At 42.2% G+C, this 24,335-nt stretch overlaps 1 protein-coding gene across 1 annotated transcript in view; it reads left to right on the plus strand.

Moving 5' to 3' along the window:
- Window positions 1-24,335, plus strand: part of LOC139530459 (MAM domain-containing glycosylphosphatidylinositol anchor protein 2-like) — a 240,088-nt gene that overhangs the window by 70,249 nt on the left and 145,504 nt on the right. Inside the window, exons 3-6 of the mRNA XM_071326910.1 lie at window positions 8,580-8,719; window positions 19,070-19,244; window positions 21,162-21,358; window positions 22,715-22,847. Coding sequence (XP_071183011.1) covers window positions 8,580-8,719; window positions 19,070-19,244; window positions 21,162-21,358; window positions 22,715-22,847 — 645 coding nt within the window. The remainder of the gene's footprint in view (window positions 1-8,579; window positions 8,720-19,069; window positions 19,245-21,161; window positions 21,359-22,714; window positions 22,848-24,335) is intronic.

Raw genomic sequence — 24,335 nt, forward strand, 5'->3', positions numbered from 1 at the left:
CTGAGGCAAGAGGCCTGCGGGCATACATATACCCGTAGTATATTCATTGTCTAGGCACACTAGGTAAGACCTGGATGGCCCACCCCCTGTATTTTGGTTAGGGAACCAGGTGGTGCTAAGTTAGATAAGTAGTGGGTAGGCAGGTTAGATAGGAGAGGGGAAGCTTTGATATTTACTTTCTTTGCTTTGGTTCCGTCCAGCCCCTTTTCCCCATATTACCGTGTAGGAAATAAATCCTAGTAAACGGTAAATTCTGCCTTTGTCGTCCTTTCTCGCACCTACAGTCCATACCTCTTGCATTTCACAGAGAGTTGAGTTGTAGCAGGGAGTTGCGTTCCCTCTTCTCAGAGGCGTGCGTAACAGTAGCCTAAATCCTGCCTGATGTTACTACTGTTCCTAAAGCCATTGACGTGCTAGACTACTGTAACCACACACACTGTGTTTGTGTGTTAAGGTTGGGTGATTGTGTGCAAGCCTACATCGCCCGATTGCGATAGTCGATCGCTATTGGGGTGTCACGGTCGTCATAGTCGTTCTCCTCCTCAGACGAGGAGGAGCATGGATCGGACCAACACGCAGAGTGGGTAGTGCTCATGATCATTTATTAAAACGAAACTGAACACTAACACGAAACAAAATAACAAAAATGAGTACAACCGACAACAGTCCCGTGTGGCACCGAAACAAACACCCACCAAACACACGTGAAACCCAGGCTGCCTAAGTATGATTCTCAATCAGGGACAACGATTGACAGCTGCCTCTGATTGAGAATCATACCCGGCCGAACACAAACATCCCAACATAGAAAATCACACATAGACAAACCCACCCAACTCACGCCCTGACCAACTAAATAAATACAAGACAAAAGAAAACTTTCAGGAACGTGACATGGGGGATGTCTTTCTTATGGCTACCCATGTATTTCCATGGAAATATCAAGTTTATTTGGAAAGTAATAACATGATTTGCGTAAATTTAATATACTATTACTCTTAAAAATATGAAATGGTATTACATTTGGTATAGAGCACATTATGACTTGTTTAGGACTCGAAACTCAAAGTTTAGGACTTGAGACTTGACTTCAGCCTTGACTCGGACTTGCCTGTCTTGACTAGTGACTTGAGTGCTAAGACTTGAGACTTACTCGTGACTTGTAAAACAATGACTTGGTCCCACCTCTGGTCTGTGCCAATGGTTGTGTTGCTTCACAGTCCCCGCTGTTCCATAAGGTGTTTTTTTATCTGTTTTTTAAATCTAATTTTACAGCTTGCTTCAGTTACTTGATGTGGAATAGAGTTCCATCAATATGTTTTGACCATAACAGTTAACAATCTAGGGTTACTCCAAGCAGTTTAGTCATCTCAACTTGCTCAATGTCCACATTATTTATTACAAGATTTAGTTGAGGTTTAGGGTTTAGTGAGTGTTTTGTTCCAAATACAATGCTTTTAGTTTTAGAAATATTTAGGGCTAACTTATTCCTTGCCACCCACTCTGAAACTAACTGCAGCTCTTTGTTGAGTGTTGCAGTTATTTCAGTCGCTGTAGTAGCTGACGTGTATAGTGTTGAGAGTCATCCGCATACATAGACACTCTGGCTTTACTCAAAGTCAGTGGCATGTCATTAGTAAACATTTTAAAAAGCAAGGGGACTAAACAGCTACCCTGGGGAATTCCTGATTCTACCTGGATTATTTTTGAGAGGCTTCCATTAAAGGACACCCTCTGTGTTCAGTTAGACAAGTAACTCTTTATCCACATTATAGCAGGGGATGTAAAGCCATAACACATATGTTTTTCCAGCAGCAGACTATAATCAATAATGTCAAAAGCTGCACTAAAGTCCAACAAGACAGCCCCCCAATAATTTGATTATAAATTTTTCTCAGACAACCATCAGTCATTTGTGTAAGTGCTGTGCTTGTTGACTATGCTTCCCCATAAGCATGCTAATCAAACACAATTGTATCTGGTCAAACACAATTTTTGCAGAAGTTAACTAAGGGTTGGTAACAGGCTGATTGGTCAGCTATTTGAGCCAGTAAAGGGGGCTCTACTATTCTTGGGTAGCGGAATGACTTTAGCTTCCCTCCGGGCCTGAGAGCACACGCTCTCTAGTAGGCTTAAATTGAAGATGTGGCAAATAGGAGTGGCAATATCGCATGCTATTATACCTGTTGACTCTCTCTGACTCTGAAAATGAATCAGACAATGAGGAGATTCCTAATTTAGGTACAAACTTTTTCATTGAAGAAGACATTGTAGAGTCTTCTGATGACAGTGATGGGGAAGAAATGGCGATCAACAGTGTTGTTGTTGCCACAGAAAAAGTTGACCGAGTTTTGAAATCATTGGAACACAACGGGCCAAACAAGCTGTGCAAACTAAATGGAAATGACACAGGACGTCTTATTTAATAAAAGGGGTTGCAGTCTGCTGTTGAAGCTTTCATCCATGTATACGGGTAAGAATCTAGCTACAGTTTCAGATAGTATACATTTCTAATTTTGTCAGAAAGTTGTTAACATTGCAAGTTAAAGCTTGCTGTTAGCTAGCCAGCTGGAGTTCGATGGCTGGCTTGCTAGCTAACATTGAACCTATTTGGTTAACTTTAGCTAGCTATGACAATCGGTTTGTATTGCTAGTAACGTTACTCTATGTATTGGGATTATAGTTCCTTTTTTAGCTAGCTAACGTTAATGTGACATGTCTAAACAAAAGATCCCAAGTTAAACGTTAGCTGAGGTTAGATGGCTGGCTTACTAGCTAACATAAACCTACGCGTATGAAGTGTGTGTAACATTAGTGATGTCTTCTCAGAATATAATTTCACATTGCTAGATATAGCCTAATGTTAACTAGCTAACATTGAACCTATTTGGTTAACTTTAGCTAGCTATAACAATCGGTTTGTCTAACAAGTTAAAGCTTGCTGTTAGCTAGCCTGCTGACATTAGATGGCTGGCTAGCTAGCTAACATTACGTGTATGAACTGTGTGTAGTGATGTTATCTCAGAATGCCACTTCTCATCTATTGTATAATAATGCTAAAATATTTGTATCTGGAATTTGTCTTTCGCATCAGTAGAACACGCCTGACTCTCCTCCACCAGTCATACAAGGAGAATGGTCTAATGCCTCCCATCAAAAAGAGAGCTGGGCCAAGCAAGCAATGGCAGCAGCGCAGTCATCAACTGCATGCACCATTTCTTTACCAACTACGGAGTTGGGGAAACACGTGTGGACCTGAATTGTGATAACTGCAGTGGACAAAACAAGAACAAGGTTGTGGTCTTGTATTGTGCCTGGCGGACCATGCACAAGCTCCACCACAGTCTGGACCTTCACTTCCTGATCACAGGCCACACCAAGTTTTCCGCCGACTGGTGCTTCAGCCTCTTCAACCAGCGCTTCAGAAATACCAGAGTGAACAGTTTGTCTGAGATTCTTGGTGTTGTGAAGGACAGCACTGTGACAGGGGTCAACATCCCACAGCTAGTTGGAGGATGGTACGGTGAAAATAATTGAAATTGCATTGTATGAGGTTATTCTTATCTAAACTTGGGAGGTGAATTGATGTTGTGCAGGGTTGTAATGTCTTCAGATTTTTTTGTTATTTCCTGTTTTACAGCTTTGATGCTCAGGAGCCTGGCCAAGGAGCGTTCGGACTGTCGGGACCAGGTTTTAGCTGCTGCACAACGCTGACATCCTTCCTCCCATAGATGGTCTGTCTGTACAAGCACCACCTGGACTGGACACAGCTAGGCAAACGTATCTTTTTGAGAAGACGAGGGACTTAGAGGCTATGGACATCACCAAAGTCAAGGGCAGGAAAGAAACAGCCTCTCTCCTAACAGACATGCCATACATTGCTGCTACTATTTGTTTTTTATCCTGCTGCTGAGCCACTTTACCCCTGATTGTATGCATATAACTACCTCGTCTATTATTGATATTGTTCTTGTGCATACTGTACTATTTTATTCATATTGACACTTTCTGATTTTGCTACTATGCAAATAACCATTTGACTGTACCGTTTACACCTTCTGTAGAGACACATCCACTTAGCAAGACTTAGCAAAATATTGATATATAAAATCAATATTGATATCTGTGGTCGTTACATGATTTTGTGACATACCACAACAATATCATGTGACCGTATCACGTGTCTACCACATGCATCTGTTTATGTACTGTGCATGTGCACCTCACTCAGGTTTCAACTCAGGTTGCATGGCTTTAACTTATGTCAAATCAAATCACATTTTATTGGTCACGTACACATGGTTAGCAGATGTTATTGCGAGTTTAGCGAAATGCTTATAATATGGAATACTATGTGATAAGTGCATGTGTAACAGTATATAAAGTATGCTAATGTACTGGTGTGAAGGCATTTGGCCAGTGGTGTAAAGTACTTTAAAGTACTAATTAAGTATTTTTGGGGGGGTATCTGTACATTACTTTACTATTTATATTGTTGGCAACTTTTACTTTTACTTCACTACATTCCAAAAGAAAATAATGTATACATTTTCCCTGACACCCAAAAGTACGCGTTACATTTTGAATAGAAAATTGTCCATTTCACACACTTATCAAGATAAGATAAGATGCATCTGATCTGGCAGACTCACTAAACACAAATGCTTCGTTTGTAAATTATGTTTGAGTGTTGGATTGTGCCCCTGGCTATCCGTCAATAAAAATTTTTTTTAATTGTGCCGTCTGGTAAGGAATTTGAAATTATTTATACTTTAACTCAAGTATGACAATTTAGTAATTTTTCCAACAATGGATGTGGCTAGGGGTTATAGCATTTCTTTCACATGACCCATACATTTAGACAAGTGTGACTGGGTAAGTGTCATTAATATTTATATCTATAAAATATTTGTATCTGGACACTTTCTGTTTACCTGGAATTTTACCTTAATCTTTACTACACTACTCACCGTTTAGAACATGACCTCACATGTGAATCCTTAAAGAGATGGGTGGAGCTGGCTTAAGAGGGTGTGAACAATACTGAATGGGTGTAGACAAAGGAGCACTCTCCAGTAGATACCAAAACATTCAAAGGCTCTTTTCTCAAAAGTGAGTTTACAAGTTTATCAACTTTCAAAACAGAATTACTTTCCCATTGTTCCTCAAAAATGCAGTTGTCGTGTCTTTGGCTATGCCAGATTAAGTGATATTACATGCTATTCTATAAAATCCTTTCTCTGTAATTAATATTACCTGATTAAGCTAATCATGTAAATGTAATTAACTAGAAAGTTGGGGCACCATGAAAGAGTGTTTATAGAGCTGTTATTTTCCGAATAAACTCTTAAAGACCTAGTAATATTTTACATCAATAGCAGTCAATGTTAATCGTCACCTTATTTCAGTCTCATCTGAACATCGTAAATTCTTGGTTATCTTCACGAACCCTGGCTAACAAGTTGAATCAGCAATACAAACTTTGGTTTAGTTATTTATTTACTAAATACCTAACTAATCACACAGAATTACATATACACAGAATGGATCATACATTGATTACTAATTATGTCCACAAGAACACGTCCCTGGGGGACGGAACCTGTATGACGGCTGGTTACACAAAGAGAGGGGGTTGGGCTTGAATGAAAGCGCGGGAGGACTGAAGATCAAAGGGAGAAGCTATGTTATCGTAAATACAGAATCTTATGCATTCTAAATAACCGCCCATTTGAAAAAGGAAAATGCAATACATATTTACTCTGAGCTGCGCTTCGGTAGGTTGGTTGTAGATGCTGGCCGTGTTGCCCAACAGAGATTTTCCTTGTCCCTTTAAGAGTGTCTCCTTGTCCCTTTAAGAGTGGTGGTAAAAATGATACTTGGCAGTGTTGTGTTGTTTGTTAGAAGAGATCCTTTGTCCGTCCTTTCCTAGCCCACGTTTACAGCAGCCGCTGCTAACTCAATGGCTAGGAGGTATCCTTCTGTAGTGAATAAGAGTTCAAAGTTCATACCATTCGCAACCAAAGCTCACGCTGAGGTTGGCTTAGTTCTGTAGTTGTCATTATCTGAGTCCTTTTAACGTGAGGCTGCAGGCCTCGCGTACTCGGAACAGCTTATTATCTGAATCCTTCTGACATCGGACCGTCGCCCTAATGTACCCAGAACAGGAGGTTACATTTTCGTGAAGGGCTTATATAGTGGAGGGAGAGAAGGGTGTGTTTCATAGTTTATAACCAATGTCTCTTCACAGGGGCGGGCCACTGATTGAGCAGAGCTCTAACCTTATGAAAACCCAATTCTCTCATTTGGAAGCTAAAATTACATTTAATCTTTTCACAAATAGTTTCATATTTAAACATTTAAATTGCACAACCATTCCATGTGAATCTGATAACTATAATGTGTAGACATTCCACAATACAGTTTATGTCATCATATCATTAATAAGAATGTCTCAGATGACAACCGAACTGACATCATATTCATTAAGTACCAACGCATATTTTCAACTGGTTGGATTACCGAAATACGGTTCCTTTCCCCCCACCTTTTGATGTTCCCCGACTCTCTATGTTTAACAAAGGCTTTTCAAGAGTCCTTCAGTAGAGTCAAGAGAGGAAAGGGAGAAAGGTATTTATGGGGGGGTCATAAACCTTACCCACAGGCCAACGTCATGACACAGTGTATGATATACCATTTTGTAGCTCTAAGTCTCTACTTTTATCCAATGTAAAAAATAAAATAAACCATTTCAAATGTTGCTACATAAGACCGATTTGAGCCGATTCTTGCCAGTTGAGCTGTTCGTGCCATAATATTTACCAAATAGGGATATCTTCTGTCTACCTTGTCACCTCACAACTGATTGGCTCAAACACATTAAGAGAGAAAGAAATGCCATAAATTAACTTTTAACAAGGCACATCTGTTAATTGAAATGCATTCCAGGTGACTACCTCATGAAGCTGGTTGAGAGAAAGCCAAGAGTGTGCAAGGCTGTCATCAAGGCAAAGGGTGGCTACTTTGAAGAATCTTAAATATAAAATATATTTTGATTTGTTTAACACTTTTTGGTTACTACATGATTCCATATGTTTTATTTCATAGTTTTGATGTCTTCACTATTATTCTACCATGTAGAAAATAGTCAAAATAAAGAAAAACCCTTGAATGAGTAGGTGTGTCCAAACTTTTGACTGGTACTGTATATAGTGTGGCAATATGAATGTTGCTTAAAATAAAAAAGTAGATGATAATTTGCAGCAAAAGGAACATCTTCCTATTCCAACTTGTCACTCTCAGTGGTCAACATGTTGATTTAGAAGACAGTGTTAAATACTTGGTCTCGTTTTTAGATAACTCTCAGAATTTGTAAGTGCACACTGACTATGCAGCGTTTTTACCTGCTCAGGAAGCTCAACACCTTTGGTGTCAGCCATCACATTCTTCACATGGTCTACAAAAGCCTGATTGAAAGTGTTCTTTGCTTCAATATGACCACATATACGGCAACCTGAGTTCCAAGAACAGGACAAAACTGTCCAGGGTAGTAAATATGGGCAGCAAGATAGTTGATAAACCTCAAAGGTAGCTAGCTCAGGGTATGTGCTGAGCAGTCAGAGGAAAGCGCTGACTTGCTAATGACCCCCCTCATCCACTATTCCCAGAGCTTGAGATGCTCCCCTCTGGGAGGCGGTTTAGGATGCCGAGAGCAACTAAGTGCTGTTGATGATGGTCAATGATGTACATAGGAATTAGTGGAATCATGTATTGTAGATAACCAGGTGTCATTCAATCTTGATGATGATGATGACGATGAACTCTTATGACGAACTACTGATGAAGACAATGCAAGATACAGTATATGAACTTGAAGCTGCACTGGCACTGTAGCTGGCAGGTTGTACCTTGTATTGTTTATTTGTTTATAAGGAATACCTAGGATAGGATAAAGTAATCCTTCTAACCCCCCCCCCCTTAAAAGAGTTAGATGCACTATTGTAAAGTGGTTGTTCCACTGGATATCATAAGGTGAATGCACCAATTTGTAAGTCGCTCTGGATAAGAGCGTCTGCTAAATGACTTAAATGTAAATGTAAATGTATTTTATGAACTCAAGAATGATCTGCTCGTGATGGTGTTTCAATGGACTCAATAAAATGCAAAACAAAAATACAATAAAAAAAAAATAAATGTAATCGACATTCAAAAAGGAAGTGAAAATAACTCAAACGATGTTAAGTTAAGCTATAAATTATACATTTTAAGGACATTTGCCATAATATTCAGTATTCAGTATTTTTTTAAATGTTAGTTGCACTAAATTCTGGCATCCCAAGTGGCGCAGTGGTCTAAGGCACAGCATTACAGTGCTTGAGGCGTCACTACAGACCCGGGTTCGATCCCAGGCTGTGTCACAACCGGCCGTGACTGAGAGTTCCATAGGAAGGCGCAAAATTTGCCCAGCGTTGTCCGGGTTAGAGGAGGGTTTGAACAGTTCGGTACGAATATGTGTACTGTTACACCCCTATTGAACATGCTCCTGAAGTTAAGTTCTTTGATCTTTTCTTCCTCCACAGCACCTCCTACAGTCCGAATAATCCACTCTGGCCACGCATGCAACATCGAGGAGGAGCGCTACACCGAGCGCGTCTACACCATCCGGGAGGGAGAGACCCTGGAGCTAGCATGTCTGGTCTCAGGCCACCCTCGACCTCAGGTGAGATCATCACCGCACTATCCCCAGACCCAATTTACTTATGTACTGCGTTGTCTGTGCCAGCAAATTAGAAAGACTATAACGGACATTACCATTCAAGTCGACATTCTGTGATGGGTGGAACAGTGGCCATATTGAGCGTATCAGTCAAATTGCTGTGGTCTGAGCATAGAATTAGAATTACTAGAACATACACTCATTTAAGTGAACGTTCCGTAATGGGTGGACAGGCGGCCATATTGAGTGTACCCACAACTGTACCAGTCAAGTTGCCATGGTCTAGCATTTCTATTTCTACTGCTCCTGCAAAGCCTCCACTTTTTAGACTTCCACTTAACTGCCTTTCTGTAACCACCTTTCCTTTGCCGGAGCGGCAGGGCTCAGTCAAGCACTCTCAGACTCTAGGCTTCTGTAGGCAGCGGCGGCGGTGCGCTGTTCTGTCGAAGTCTTTATATGTGCAAATGAGTTCAATCACACCGAGTGAAGAGGAGCTCCCCATTGGGGGAAATGGCCATAGGGGAAATCATCAGATGTGCTCTACTGCAGTACCAGCCCCTCAGGGAATCAAACATTTACACTAAAAACAAGAGAGAACTGGAAAAGACGTGGGGGGAGAGTCTTAATGAATCCGTGTGATAATCTTTTATTACTCTACATATTTGAGTGAGTGAATGGGAAAGGGATACATTAATTTGACACAATGGATGGTGGAGTTGGGGGATGTATTACTGGGGGATGCAATGTTTTATTGTGGGATTTTAATTAGAATTTTAATTAGGATACCCATTAGCTGATGCCATAACATCAGCTAATCTTCCTGGGGTCCAATACCGAACTTAAAAGACTGCCACCAAAGGCTGCCATTTTACGGGCTCCTAACTGTGCTATTTTGTGTGAATTTTTGCATTGTTTGTAACTTATTGTGTTACTTTTTATATATTTTTTTACTTTAGCTTATTTAGTAAATACTTTCTTAACTCTTTTTCTTGAACTACATTGTTGGTTAAGGGCTTGTAAGTAAGCATTTCACAGTAAGGTCTACTACACCTGTTGTATTCGGCGCATGTGACAAATAAAATTTGATTTGATTACAAATAATTACATTTACATTAAGACATTACAAACATTTAGCAAGTGGATATACATACTCGTATAATGTTCTTCTCTGTATGCATGCTGGAAACTTTCACTGGGGACAGGGGGTACATGACTCCCCCCCTCCCCCACACACATTCTGAAATAGCATTTTTGTGGTCGTCCCCCAGTTTTAATATTGCACCGTGATACAAAAGCGGCATTTTTGTGTTTTAGGACCATGCAGACACCTCAGAGTGGTCGGGTAGGCTGTTTAGTGGTTTCAGCCGGCTAGATTTAGGACCGTGCAGACACCACAGAGCGTGCGAACAGAGGCAGCTGTTGTCTGTGTGTTGTGCTTTTTCTCCGAGCTGTAAAAGCAAGCAGAGCAGAAACTGGCTACTCTTTATTTGACTGATGTAACTGCGGTTTGACTTAACAGAAGAAATTATATTAATTCGCAGTGGTAAGCTAGTAGTGTAACTGATATCTGACATGTAATGTTAACTAATGTTTCAGTCTCTCTCGACTGAAGTTCTGTCAGATGTGAATTAACTAGCTAGGTAGCTAGTCGCTACCACAGCCAGTTCAGCTCTAGCCTCTAGCTATCTGTCCAGTAGCAGTATCTAACAGCTGTTGTGTATGTAAATATTTTGTAGCCTTTTTATCCTGTTTCAACAGAAGTTAATTAACTTGGCTGGTTTTCGCCAGTTGATGTACCATCAGAGCTAGCCAAAAGTTGGCTAACGTTAGCTAGCTACCTCACTAACTTTGGCTGTTATTTCTGCCTCAATCACACTAGACCCGAATCAAAGGATGAAACCACTGTTTTTTGACAGCACAACGTTAGTTTTTCTTAGTCAGTATAGCAATGTAATGTTATTGATCTGTCAGTTTCCCTAGTTAATTCCTTACTGACACGGTATAAACAGCTCTACAGGCAACACTGCCGTGGTGCAGTCAGTACACAGCACTATGCTCATCATGTCTTAGCAGGATTAGATGGCGACAGGTGTCCCAGCAGGGTCAGACAGCCAGGTCGTTGGCTGTAACTCTAAGTAATTTGCCGTTCAACCTCTTCTCTTTCTAATTGGGGAAATTAAAACTTGCAATGCCTCTCATTCATGATACAATCTTTTATAAATGTATATGACAGTGAGCCATCAGTTGTACTCATTGCATTTCTCAACTTGTTCACTTTGCCTGTGAAATAGTAATTAAATCAATTTGCAGTGCCACATGGCTTCATAATAAATATATCCTCTGATTCAACAAAAGAGGCAGACATGTTTGAATTCCTACCCATTATAACATTAAGTTCTACATTTTTTTTTCCCATCACTCTTGACTTCATTGATTTTGTGCTGATAGTATCTTTTTTTTTCTTGGATGTTATGTGCTAGGTCACAGATCACAGATGGTTTCATCCATCTCCACTATACAGGACAGTTAATGAATACAGTAATGAATTCCACAGTAATGAATTGTCTGAGATCCATCCCCCCGTTGCTAAGTCCAACTGTCCAACCTGTGCGACCAAGGACAGATGGCGGCCTGGCGGCTACAATGAAGCCGGGTACTATTTTACTGATTTCACATCCATTTCGTTGGTTGGATGGGCTTCAAACATGCTGTAGATTTCCAGAGCTTGGCTTTTGGGGCTTGTCAGTGATGGAGCTACTGGCACCGTCCAGCCCTAGCACTAGCTACCTTCTCCCCCCCAATGACAAAAGTGTCATGTTCTTCTCTGCTATTGTAGACTCAGCTGTGCTAGCGAGGCCAAATTATGTTTATTCAAATTTTCCACAAATTTTCTGCTTAAGACAATACACGTTGTTGTCCATATTGTTTTTTGCTGGCTTGAGATTGAGAATGTTTTCTTCCTCAGTGATGAGCACCATATCTCCCTCTTTCAGAAGAGGAGCTTGCCACCAATGCAGCCTAACAACCAATACATTTTACCTAGGCTTGGCGGTATACAGTATACTGGGTATTTTTATAATCGCGGGGGTGTGCGTGCTACGCCACTTCTTATATCTATAAGTTAACAATCTAAGTAAGTGTGTGCCAAATAAATTATCTACAGATCAGGGCTCCAGTTATGCATTTGGTTTTCTAACTTGCCAGCTGAGTGGCTAGCTTGGAAGATTGTAAGCTTCTTGGTTATAGCAGACACAAGAAATCCCTTCCTGAATCATGAGCCCTGCTGCCTAAATAAATCGTTTTGTGCGTTTGGAAAGAAATAGCGGCCCTTGTGTGCACTGCCGGTAATACTGTATATCCCGCTACGGTACAGGACCGGTATGAAAATCTGGATACTGCACAACCCTAATTGTACCTTTCCATCACCATTTGCGCCAAGCCATTATGTACTAGTTTGCATTTTTGTACTGTTACAATAGATTTTAGTATGTGATTAAGTTCTTCTTTTAATGTGATTGTCATTTTAGTATGTGATGATGCTTTTGTCTATTGGTTTGAATGGAACTTGAATGTTCATAGAGTCAACGGATATTATAGGATCTGGAAGAGTCTTTGGAGTGGCCTGGCTTCCATCCATGTGTAAAATGGAGCCCCAGATGTTTTGACTTAATCCAAAGCACAGTGTTCGACCACATGGGTTTGTGTGCTGAATATTCACCCATAGTTTCAAACATGACGCTGATTGCCTCCCAAGTGGCGCAGTGGTCTAAGGTGCTGAGATCCTGGTTCGAGTCCAGGCTCTGTCGCAGCCGGCTTCGACCGGGAGACTCATGGAGCGGTGCACAATTGGCCCAGCGTCGTCCGGGTTAGGGGAGGGTTTGGCCGGCCGGGATCTCCTTGTCACATCCCACTCTAGCGACTCCTGTGGCAGGCCGACCGCATGCATGCTGACACGGCTGCCATGTGTACGGTGTTTCCTCCGCTGGCTGGCTTCCGGGTTAAGCGGGCATTGTGTCAAGAAGCAGTGCGTCTTGGCTGGGTAGTGTTTCGGGTTACGCACGGCTCTCAACCATCACTTCTCCCCAGTCCGAACGGGAGTTGCAGCGATAAGACAGGACTGTAACTACCAATTGGATAACACGAAATTGAAGAGAAAAAGGGATTACATTTTTTTTTAATAAACAACATGACGCTGATTGAACCAGATATTTTTGTTACTGGTTCCATCTTGATAACAATTGCCATGTCCTGGAAGAGAGAAGTGGTAAAGGATAAGGTCATGAAGTCCAGTGAATTGATGGTGAGCACAGCATTCAGTCTGGTTTAACCAGGCTATCTTTGGCATAGCCTAGAATATTTACAGTGTAAAGCCATCTTTCCGTCTTGTTTACAGTCAGTGACCTCAGTGGCCACATTTGAACAATTTCCTGTAATTCAGACAAAAGTAGACGATTGTAGTCGAGGACTCTGTGTTCAGCTCTGGACATGATCAAAGTGACACGTGCCATGACTGGTAGTGGTGACTATTGATTTGTTGATGGTATTTGTTCCAGCCGCTGACACATTGCTAGACTAATGAGCTCTAATGGCCCGTTTTGTTTTAGCCCTTTAATTGGTGTGCAAGGCTACATGAGCTCTGGATGATTGTTATTGTTATGGCAGAGACTTTTTTTTAAAAGCCAAATGTGATGGATAATTGTTGGATACTTCCTCCAGGATTGTCTAGCATACTACTGGGAATGCATGCTGCTATGTTTCAATGTCCTCACTAGCATACTACGTTAAATGACGTAATGCATTGGGCAATGGACATACGTTGTAAGTAAAAGCTAAGTGCAGATGACATGATTGATTAACATGCTCAAAATGAAGTCATGTATTTGACGTGTATTCAAAGTAGCATACACAAAGTAGAACCGTATGGTTTTTCGGCTTTCCCCATAGTGGAACCCTTTTTGGTGCTAGGTGGAACCCTTCGCATAATCAACAATAGAAATGTTACACTGAAAAACACTAACACTGGCCAATTTGCTGTGTGCCATATACTGCTGGTATACTCCCTTCTAGAAAATACTAATTTAAAAAACAGAAATCATGGCAAAGATATCAACTGTCAGTACTGTATATGTACAATGATTAAGGGGATACCAGATACATGCACAAATATTCCCATAATATAGGTATAGTTTAAAACATTCTCACACCTATCGTTTTAAATGTATCAGATTAATCAAACTCCTGATGTTAAAGTTTAAACACTGAGGTAAACACTAATGGTCAGGCACTATTAAAAAAAAAAAAAAAAAGTACAATTATAAAGCTTATGCCTTCCAAAGAATCCATCTTGCCTTCCAAATAATCATCAAAGAACCCATTTTTCCAAAAACGGTTCTTAGGATGAAAAGGGGTCTAGGAAGAACCCTTTGCCTTACAAAGAACCTTCATCTTACAAAAATGGGTTCTTCAGATGAAAACGGTTTTTGGTAGAACCCTATCCATCTGCAAAGAAACCTTTTGTAACCCTTTTTTCTAAGAGTGTACTAGCATACTACTTAGAATTAAGTAATGCATTGGACATGTATTCTAAGTAGCACACAATCATTCTACTGACAAGGAAGTAGTACTGTATATTGGGTATGCATATCATGTAGCACGCTAGTATGGAGATTGGCATGTATTCAATCACTCCGCACCAGAATATCGTCTCTCTACACTCGTAGAATTGGTGGTGACTTGAGGAACCCTAGAGTTCCTCAAGGAACCCCTGGAGTTTCTCAAGGAACCAGTGCTAGTCAATGGTTCATATTTGCACCTTTGTTTGTTGAGGGGTTCTTGGAGGAACCGTTCATGTTTCAAAGTAGCAAGTGTTCCTGGAGGAATCCTGGACTGGAGGCGTGGCTTAGTAAGAGGGTGAATTCCAGAAAGATATTTTTAGGCTACCCGTGTGAATAAATGTAATTCCTCTGTTCTGTTGTATTGTCATCACATGTTAAGGTTGAACACTGACAGTTTTTTTTAGCTTCAATGAGTCTTAGAGGTGTATGAGTTGGAATAGTTACCACTTTATTACTATATGTAATCAGCAATGTTAATATTATGAATATTGTATTAGAAGATGTAATATGCGTAAATATTTAAGGAAACTATACATTTCCAGTGTACAAACTTACCATGATGAACAGGAATGACATTTACTGTAACGCATGGCCAAAAATAACTATCTCAAAGCCACGCCTCCAATAAGCCATGCCCCCAATCTTCTGATAGGCTGCCACCGCTACAATATATTATTAAAAAGGTTCTGGTTTGAACCTTGACACAGGGGTTCCTCAAATATCCTTTTCAGAGATGTTCCTCAAGGAACCTTTTTGAACTGGAAAGGTTCCCCTTGCGTGGCAATTCTTAGAACCCCCAAAAGGTTCTTCCAGACTCCTTTACTTCTAAGAGTGCAGAGCTGGCTGGTTTAGTATTCTGAAGGCGCTAATGTTTGAGTGAGTGTGTGAAGTCTGCGGTGACAAAGCAGTAATTTATCTTAAGACAATCCCACACATTATAATCAAGAAGCCGTTTGAAACTCCACAGGAAGTTTTCGACAGTTCAAAAGACACCTCATATTATGGGGAGGATTACCCTTTTTTGCACGAAGCTCAAGTGGAGTCTCCGACTTGAGCCCTTCCTCTGCCATATCCCCCCCAGTTAAAGCAGCACTGTACTGTATCTTCCTCTCTTCCTCCTCCACTCTGCCTCTCTCTCTTTGATATGGAAAGAGCATGAGGGAGGAAGGGAGGGAGGGAGGGAGGAAGGGAGGGAGGGAGGGAGGAAGAGCAACAGGGGGTAGCAGACAGAAAATATTGTTATGTCATCCCACGGTTTCGGTATATTCAGCTAGCTAGCACACTGATGCACCTTTCTTTCTCCCTGCTCAGCCACTGTCCACATGCATGCATGCATGCATGCACACCCCCCACCCACCCACCCACCAACCCACCCCACACACACATTCAAGAGTCCAAGATCATCTGTGCTTCCGGGGCTCCCACAGACAACAAGTGTGGCTGACTGGCAGATCCCCGGGACTGCTGCTTATAACAGACTGCGGAGGCAGTGGCGCTATAAATAGGCTGGCGAATGGGCATGCTCGCCTGTCTTTTCCCAAACTGGAGCCTACGTCACTGCAGGGTGCTGATCGAGGGACTGAGGCGCTTCTCTCATATGCCAGTCATCTGCTGCTACTGCTGCTGCTGATGCTGACTAGCTACATGCAGGCAAACCGGCAACCATATGATAGCCCTGCTGTGTTTGTGAACGACTATGTGAGTGACATACAAGGCAGAGAACACCTTATTTTTATTCTCTTTCTGGAACATTCTGTAATGTGCTTCATGATCGTATCATAGGCTACAACCAGTGGCTTTGATAGACTGGATGGAATACGTGATAAGCACATGCTGACTTTGAAGCAGGCCATCACAAAAGATGCATTACGATATTATATTGTTTATAATAAAGCATATATTACACATCTATAAGCACATTGTAAACATGACATTATAACCACATAGAGAATTTTCAAAGTAATACCTACGAGACCTGACTATACAGTGGTCCATCATGAAAATCTTTGTTTATTCATTAGCAGCAACTAGCACTCACCCAAATTAGACGGCATCCCTGAGTTGACAGTGATAATATCTGTGCCATTGTCCAATGTCTTACACCGTCCTGGTTGTTCAGTAGTAATACGTCGAATTGGAATTCTGCCTGTCTGCATTTCAGACACTGTGTGGGGACCTAAAAGTTTTATAGCCGAGGTTCATGTTGCCGAGGAAAGAGAGGACATCTTATCCTCCCAACCCCCCAAAAAGAAAGCCGGCGTGGCTAAGCTAAGCCCCATGAATTCCAACGCCATGTTATTCCTTAGCCAACACCAATATGCATGTAAACAAATCCACGCTACCTACCATCTTCAGCAAAGCATGAAATTGATTTTATCCCTCCTCTCTACACGCAAAGCTAGGTTGTGACTCTGTTCGAGCTCGGACAGATTATCATTATTATTATTCTGCCTCCACACCCATGGTGCCATGAGAAAAGTAGCTAACCGAGCCAAACAACAAGTACATTTTACTTGGAAAATGGGGAAGTGGGAGGGGATAATTTGCAGGGTGGAGGTGGTGAAGGGTGGGGCTGTTAGTGGCTCCTCATTGCCCCTCCACCTACCCTCTTGAATGGGTCTCTGCTGCAGCTCCCTTGACTGCCGACCCCCGGCCGTCCCCGCTCATAAGGAGCCGCTATGATAAAGGAGGGTTTTGTTGCAATGTAGGTCAACCACACAGGAAAGCTCACACAGGCCCCAGCAAGGGCCATGCCAGGGCTGAATGGGCAAATTGCTCTACTTGTTGGCATGACTGGCAGAGTGAGTGTAGTGAGTGTACACAGGGGGCCACACATCCACTTTCTTGCAAGCGCCATTTGCACATTCCCGAGAACACTGCTGCTGCCGACCGCTGCGGTCTTCTTCACCTTCGGAGGCCAACAGCTTCACTGATCGTATATATATGTAAATGCAGAATCCGTGCAAATGCATAGACAGGCAGCGGGAGACTGATGTTCTCATCCTTCTCCCTTCTCAGATCACAAATGTATTTTATCTGTCCAAATGCCACAGATGCCTTGTTTCTTGTTTCCAGATACATGATGGGAAGGATCATAAGATGCCATGTTCATTTGATTTCCGTGATATCAGAGGCCTTTCTCTCCAAACATTCAAACATATTAGGTATTAGAGACTGTTTATCAAACAGCTTCAGCACCATTGAGAATACCTCAAAGAGTTGCACAAAATTGTCAGAGCTGTTTTTTGAGGTTTTGTCAGAGTTCTGTGTGAAACTTGACGTGCCATATGAAATCCAGACCCACTGGATGGCGTTGGAATGGTGGACACATGTTGCAGTCTCACGAGAGCCACTCAAACACGAGCCACCTATATATATTTTATGCGCTTATCCATCAATGGCGCCATAGATATACATTTCAGTCAATTTTACCATTTATATCATTGTTATGCATGTACTGTATTACACAAACACTTTGCTCTGTTGCGATTCTCAATCGAGAGTATATGGACATAATATATTATAAAGAAACTTTAAAAAAAATGTGTGGTACTACACTGAACAAAAATATAAATGCAACATATAAAGTCTCATGAGCTGAAATAAGATCCCAGAAATTTTCCAAATGCACAAAAAGCTTATTTCTCTCAAATTTTGTGCCCAAATTTGGTCACATCCCTGTTAGTGAGAATTTCTCCTTTGCCAATATATTCCATCCACCTGACAGGTGTGGCATATCAAGAAGCTAATTAAACAGCATGATCATTACACAGGTGCACCTTGTGCCGGGGACAATAAAATGCCACTCTAAAATGTGCAGTTTTGTCACACAACACATTGCCACAGATGTCTCAAGTTTTGAGGGAGCATGCAATTGGCAAGACGACTGCAGGAATGTCCACCAGAGATGTTGCCAGGTAATTTAATGTTCAGTTCTCTACCATAAGCCACCTCCAACATCGTTTTAGAGAATTTGGCAGTACGTCCAACTGGCCTCACAACTGCAGACCGAGTAACCACTCCCTAGCTCCTGGTCTCCCGAGTTGCGCAGCGGTCTAAGGCACTGCATCTCAGTGCAAGAGGCGTCACTACAGGCCCTGGTTGAAATCCAAGCTGTATCACATCCGGCCGTGATTGGGAGTCCCATAGGGTGGCGCACAATTGGTCCAGGCTGGGCCGGGGTAGACCATCATTGTAAATAAGAATTTGTTGTTAACTGACGGTTAAAAAAAAAATGTTAAACCATGCCGGCCCGGAGAAAAACTCATTCTGATTGGCTGGGCCTGGCTTCCCAGTGGGTAGGCCTATGCCCTCCCAGGCCCACCCATGGCTGCACCCTTGCCCAGTCATGTGAAATTCATAGATTAGGGCCTAATTTATTTATTTCAATTGACTGATGTCCATATATGAATTGTAACTCAGTAAAATATTTAAAAAATGTCCATGTTGCGTTAAGATTTTTGTTCAGTATATTTGTTTCATTGGTTGTTCCTCACATGGGAGCATAACAAAGTCCATATTTGAAAAGTTATTAAGCCCATATTTGAAAATACATTATTACTAGTTCGGTATTTGACTTCTTGTAAAACATGCTCATTGACTCATTTAAATCCAGAGTGTGTGTTGCAATATATTTATCCCATGACTGATCCCATTGCTCTCTGTCCAGCCTGAGCCTGTTGTCCATAGCATTAGACCTCCTCAGTCACCTCTGGCCTCTATCTCTCTCCAACCCCAGATCCGGTGGACCAAAACGGCCGGTAGCGCCTCCGACCGCTTCCAGGACTCCAGTGTGTTCAACGAGACCCTGCGCATCATCCGGATCCAGAGGCACCAGGGCGGACGCTACTACTGCAAGGCCGAGAATGGCCTGGGCTCACCGGCCATCAAGTCGATCCGAGTGGACGTCTACTGTGAGTGAGCAGGCCTTGCCTCGGTCGCCTGCCTGCCCTTTTCCCATGCACTCCTCCGATGTTCGCTGCTAGGGCTCGGAATTAGCAGGGACCTAACGATACAATATTATCACAATTCTTAGGTGCCTATATGATGTGTATTGCGATTCTCACCATTTTCATGATTTTATATGTATTGCGATTCGATACTGTAATCTTGATGTTCCAAACATATTGCTCACTATATGGCTGCTGCAGAGAGAGGTGAAAAAATGAGTTTTGATCAATCATGGAAATAAGTGCTGAAAAATGTCAGCTCACTATTTAAAAAGAAGATGGAGCGCAAATCGGAAAGTATCGATATAATATCGGATGTAACTGTATTGATGTAGCATGCATCATAAGTTCTGCCGATTGTACTTTACCCTCTGCAGATTGCCCTTGTCCAGTTACTCATGCCTTGTGCTTTAGCTACTGAACAGAGGCATTAGCTCACTCACTCGTAGTCCTTACTGTCCCAGACAACATGACGTTGGGGTTGAAGAAAGTTGTTTCAAGCAGGTTAAGGCTATAGTAGAAGTACAACATTACTAATTGAAACACAAAAGGCCTCAAAAGAAAGCCACCACAGGTATGACGTCCGAGTAAATGAAATGTACCATACCCTCACTATAAAGCCAAAGGTAACAAACACATTATTCGTCCTTACTCAGGACAATCCGAAGTGTTAATTGCAGCCATTTCTTAATGCTGTGGACGCTACCATCATATCAGTGTCATCGCTGCTTTTATTCACTCAGTAAGGGAACTGGAATGTTGTCTAATCTCTGCTCCACTGTGGCATACCCGCACACATGCACTTTTATCGATCCTGCCTGCTTCGCTAAATGAGACGAGCTGATCAAAGCAACGACACGTGTTGCTGTTCGCTGCCACTTGGCGATGCTGTGTTGGAATCCTTGGTGGTTGGCAAGGCTAAAGCACAACGATGACCTTGATTGAGTCTGACTGACATTCCACGGCAGTAGGAGAAAGAAATAAGGAAAACGTAGAGGAGAATTGACTCAGACTAATCTGCAAAGCCATAATTTATTATAAAAAAATGCAAAGACGTTATAATGGTTTGTACAGGAAATGTGTCTGGCTCTGGACTGCCCGTGGTAGTAGTTAGTCGCAGTAGTTAGTCGGCTGGTGGGAAACAGATTTTTGAAGGTGCTTGTCTGCATCTCAAAGTAGCCCATAAAAGCCAGTGGCTCTCCCGTGGAGCACTTTTTAGTCATTATCGAGCTCTTGTCAAAATCACAGTTTTAAAAGCTCCCTCTCGATTGGAGCTGGAACTTTGGAGTCTAAGTGGCCCTTTTCATTGAACTTCAAGCACTACTCTGGCTGTCAAAAAACTTTGAAAGCACCTCAGTGGAGTGCGTGTGCCTTTAATTGACAATTATGGATGGAGTTGAGGATTCCTGAAATGTTGGATGTATGATAAATAGGGAAAAAAAGTGTCATTTTGATGTGGTTGTCGACTGTAGAAGTCAGGGATTGTCATTACTGATGCTCTCCAGAAAAATCTCCAGAAAAATAGAAAATATAAATATTTCTATGGTCTTTCATATGATGGATATTATATTTCACATGTAAAACAAATCATGATTTTCCCTCTTGTCATGCACATTTGGTATGAGTATTACGTCTGTGGCATCACAGGCTCTTTAAAGAGCTTAAGGGGGAAGATGTGATTGCAAAAGAGGACAACAGCTGTCTACCACTTGAACCAGCACACTTCATTAAAAGTCAGCCACTATATATAAATAGGTCCCTGGGATTAAGAAGGAAAGGTAATTGCCCTTCATGCGATGACCTACACAAGTGTGTGGCAAACAGAGGCTGTTTGGAGGCGCCTTGATGCCAAGGACCACTGTTTCTCTGTTCACTTTCTAGATTTGGATGATCCCATCGTAACCGTCCACCAGAGCATCGGGGAGGCTAAGGAGCAGTTCTACTATGAGCGGACGGTGTTCCTGCGCTGCATGGCCAACTCCAACCCCCCAGTGCGCTACAGCTGGAGGCGTGGCAAAGAGTTCTTGTCCCAAGGCTCGGATAAGGGCGTGGAGATCTACGAGCCCTTCTTTACACAAGTAAGCCGAAAGTCCACACCTGCTGCAAAATCTAGATCAGGGTCTAAAACTCGTGGCCTGGGTGCCAAATCCGGCCAAGAGCTGTTTCTTGTGGTTCCCTAGACAAATTGGTATCAGGCCCTCAGGGTAATTTTTCGGGCATTTGGGTAATTTTTGTTTGAGAACCCTTAGCTTGATCAAACAACCCGTTCCTCTGATCAGCATTTTAGATATTAAGGAACTGCTATTCTCATAAAGGAAGTAATTTCTTATTATGCAAATTGTGTGTTTTAATTGTGTGTGTTTATCCCCTTCACAGCATATAGAAAGTTTCCCATTGAGCACTCAAATCCCAAATGGGAGGATGTTTTGTGAGCGCAATTTCAGTGACTTGAGTTGGGAAATTGCACCAGTTTTTTTTTAAACATCTCATCTAATCTCCTCTCTCCTTGCAAAGTCAGCTCCGTTGACAGGAGAGATGAGAGCATTTTGACAGTCGTATGTCTGGCAGGCTTCACAAAGGCTGGTTTCATAAGCAGACAAACTATAATAGAGAAGGGAACAGCTTGGGCTCGCGGTGGCATGAAACTCACACAACTCAGATATGCTCGAAATGAGCAGAGGAAGATGGCACTTCAGGGGCTCGCTGTATTTTTCTCCCAGTGGAGTTTCTCTCTCTCTCTCTCTCTCTCTCACACACACACACACACACACACACACACACACACACACACACACACACACACACACACACACACACACACACACACACACACACACACACACACACACACACACACACACACACACACACACACACACACACACACACACACACACACACACACACACACACACACACACACACACACACACACACACACACACACACAACCTAGTTTTTCAGGTAGACTTCACATGTTGTGCCATCCTCAGCCTAGTAATGCCCTCCTGAGTTTTAATTAAGAACATAAGGAACAATAACATATTCTAAGTATGTTGCCAGTGCTACAAAGGTGGCGGCATACACGAGAGCAGACAAAACAGCTATTGTTTGTAAAATTATTTACAATGTCATGACGATACATGTGTGTAATAGTGCTTGTATGCATCTTGACATTTGTCCCAAGCGCACCGCTTCAAGCACATCCAAATAGACAGCTAATGAATTTCATGAAACTGAAAGCTCGGTGTAAAGATAATGCTCCTAGTTTGAGGACGGGGAATGAGCTCATTGTTGAAGCACTGCCAAGGAAGCTCTTTGACGTAGACGAGCCGACGAGACCAGTTCAATACCACTGCTATCTTACTTTGTAAGACACATTAAGAGCGACAGGCGGCACATCACTTTACACTGTTTCTCTTTCTGAGTTGCAGGGGGAGACCAAGATTCTAAAGCTGAAGAACCTTCGACCTCAGGATTACGCCAACTACAGCTGTATCGCCTCTGTCCGGAATGTGTGCGGCATCCCCGAGAAGAATGTTCTCTTCAAACTCTCTAACAAAACAGGTAAACCTTTGGGGCGGCTGAGAACACTGTTCTGTGTTGTTTAGCACTCATAACATCAAGGATCTGGCAATTTCGCCTATGAAAGCTGCGGAATTGCCGGATTCATTACGAATGGGAATCCTGTTGGCTCGCCATTTTTCTCTGTGATGCTTCACCCACATATAGGGCCAATAATGATAGAGGAGAAAGCACTCGGTCCTAATACACCGCCCTGCGGGTTTCCTGCTCTGGCCCTATACCCCCTAACCAGCATTGATTAGACTTACAGTGTATGTGAGCAGGCTTGCTTATGCCGTGCTAGTAAATGTATTTATCCCACTGGTTGGTATTGGGATGCCATGTGCCTATTGATAAACCTATAAAGGTTATGAACTTACAAACGTAAAACCTATCATCAACTATACAGCTACACTATAGAACCGAATATCAACTAGTAACGGAATAGGATATGCTATTGGGGGACACCTGCTCGTCGAACATCTCATTCCAAAATCATGGGCAATAATATGTAGTTGGTCCCCCTTTGCTGCTATAACATCCTCCACTCTTCTGGGAATGCTTTCCATTAGATGTTGAAACATTGCTGCAGGGACTTGCTTCCATTCAGCCTTGAGAATTAGTGAGGTCGGGCACTGATGTTCGGCGATTAGGCTTGGCTTGCAGTTGGCGTTCCAATTCCTCCCAAAGGTATTCGATGGGGTTGAGGTCAGGGCTCTGTGCAGGCTAGTCAAGTTCTTCCATACCGATCTTGGGGCTGGTAGCGTTCTCCTGGCGTCCGCCAAACCCGTCCGTCAGACTGCCAGATGGTGAAGCATGATTCATCACTCCAGAGAACGCGTTTCCACTGCTCCAGAGTACAATGGCGGCTGAGCCGTTGTTACTCAGATGAAAGTGAGGCGTTGTTGCTCAGACGATGGTGTCATGTTGAAAGTCACTGAGCTCTTCAGTAAGGCCATTCTACTGCCAATGTTTGTCTATGGAGATTGCATGGCTGTGTGCTCAATTTTATACACCTGTCAGCAATGGGTGTGGCTGAAATCCACTAATTTGAAGGGGTGTCCACATACTTTTGTATATATAATGTATATCCTACCTTTGGGAGAATACTACTCAGTTTACAGCAGCTGCAGTACCTATTGACTTGTTTGTTGACTTTTGACTAATCTCTCATGGACAGATGTACATAACATAAATGGTATTGTAACATCTCTCAATAGACTGTGGGATGGAACAAATAATGAGTAACAATTGTTCCGGTGCGAAGATTTTTCGTCACTGATTATATGGACAAAATCAGAATTTTGCAGGTGTACACGTCTTTTGAATTTCGGAAGGTGAGGGAACATTTGGCCCATGCTGAGAGTTTCCGTTGTTGTTTCAAGTTTCTAGTTTTATTTCTCATAACTCTCATCTCAAGAACCTAATTGAGTAGCTGGCAGGAGATAAAAATTATGGGTGGCCGAGATTTAACTATTGACTTGTTTCATA

The sequence above is a fragment of the Salvelinus alpinus genome, chromosome 9, assembly GCF_045679555.1.
Source record: "Salvelinus alpinus chromosome 9, SLU_Salpinus.1, whole genome shotgun sequence".
NCBI lineage: Eukaryota > Metazoa > Chordata > Actinopteri > Salmoniformes > Salmonidae > Salvelinus > Salvelinus alpinus.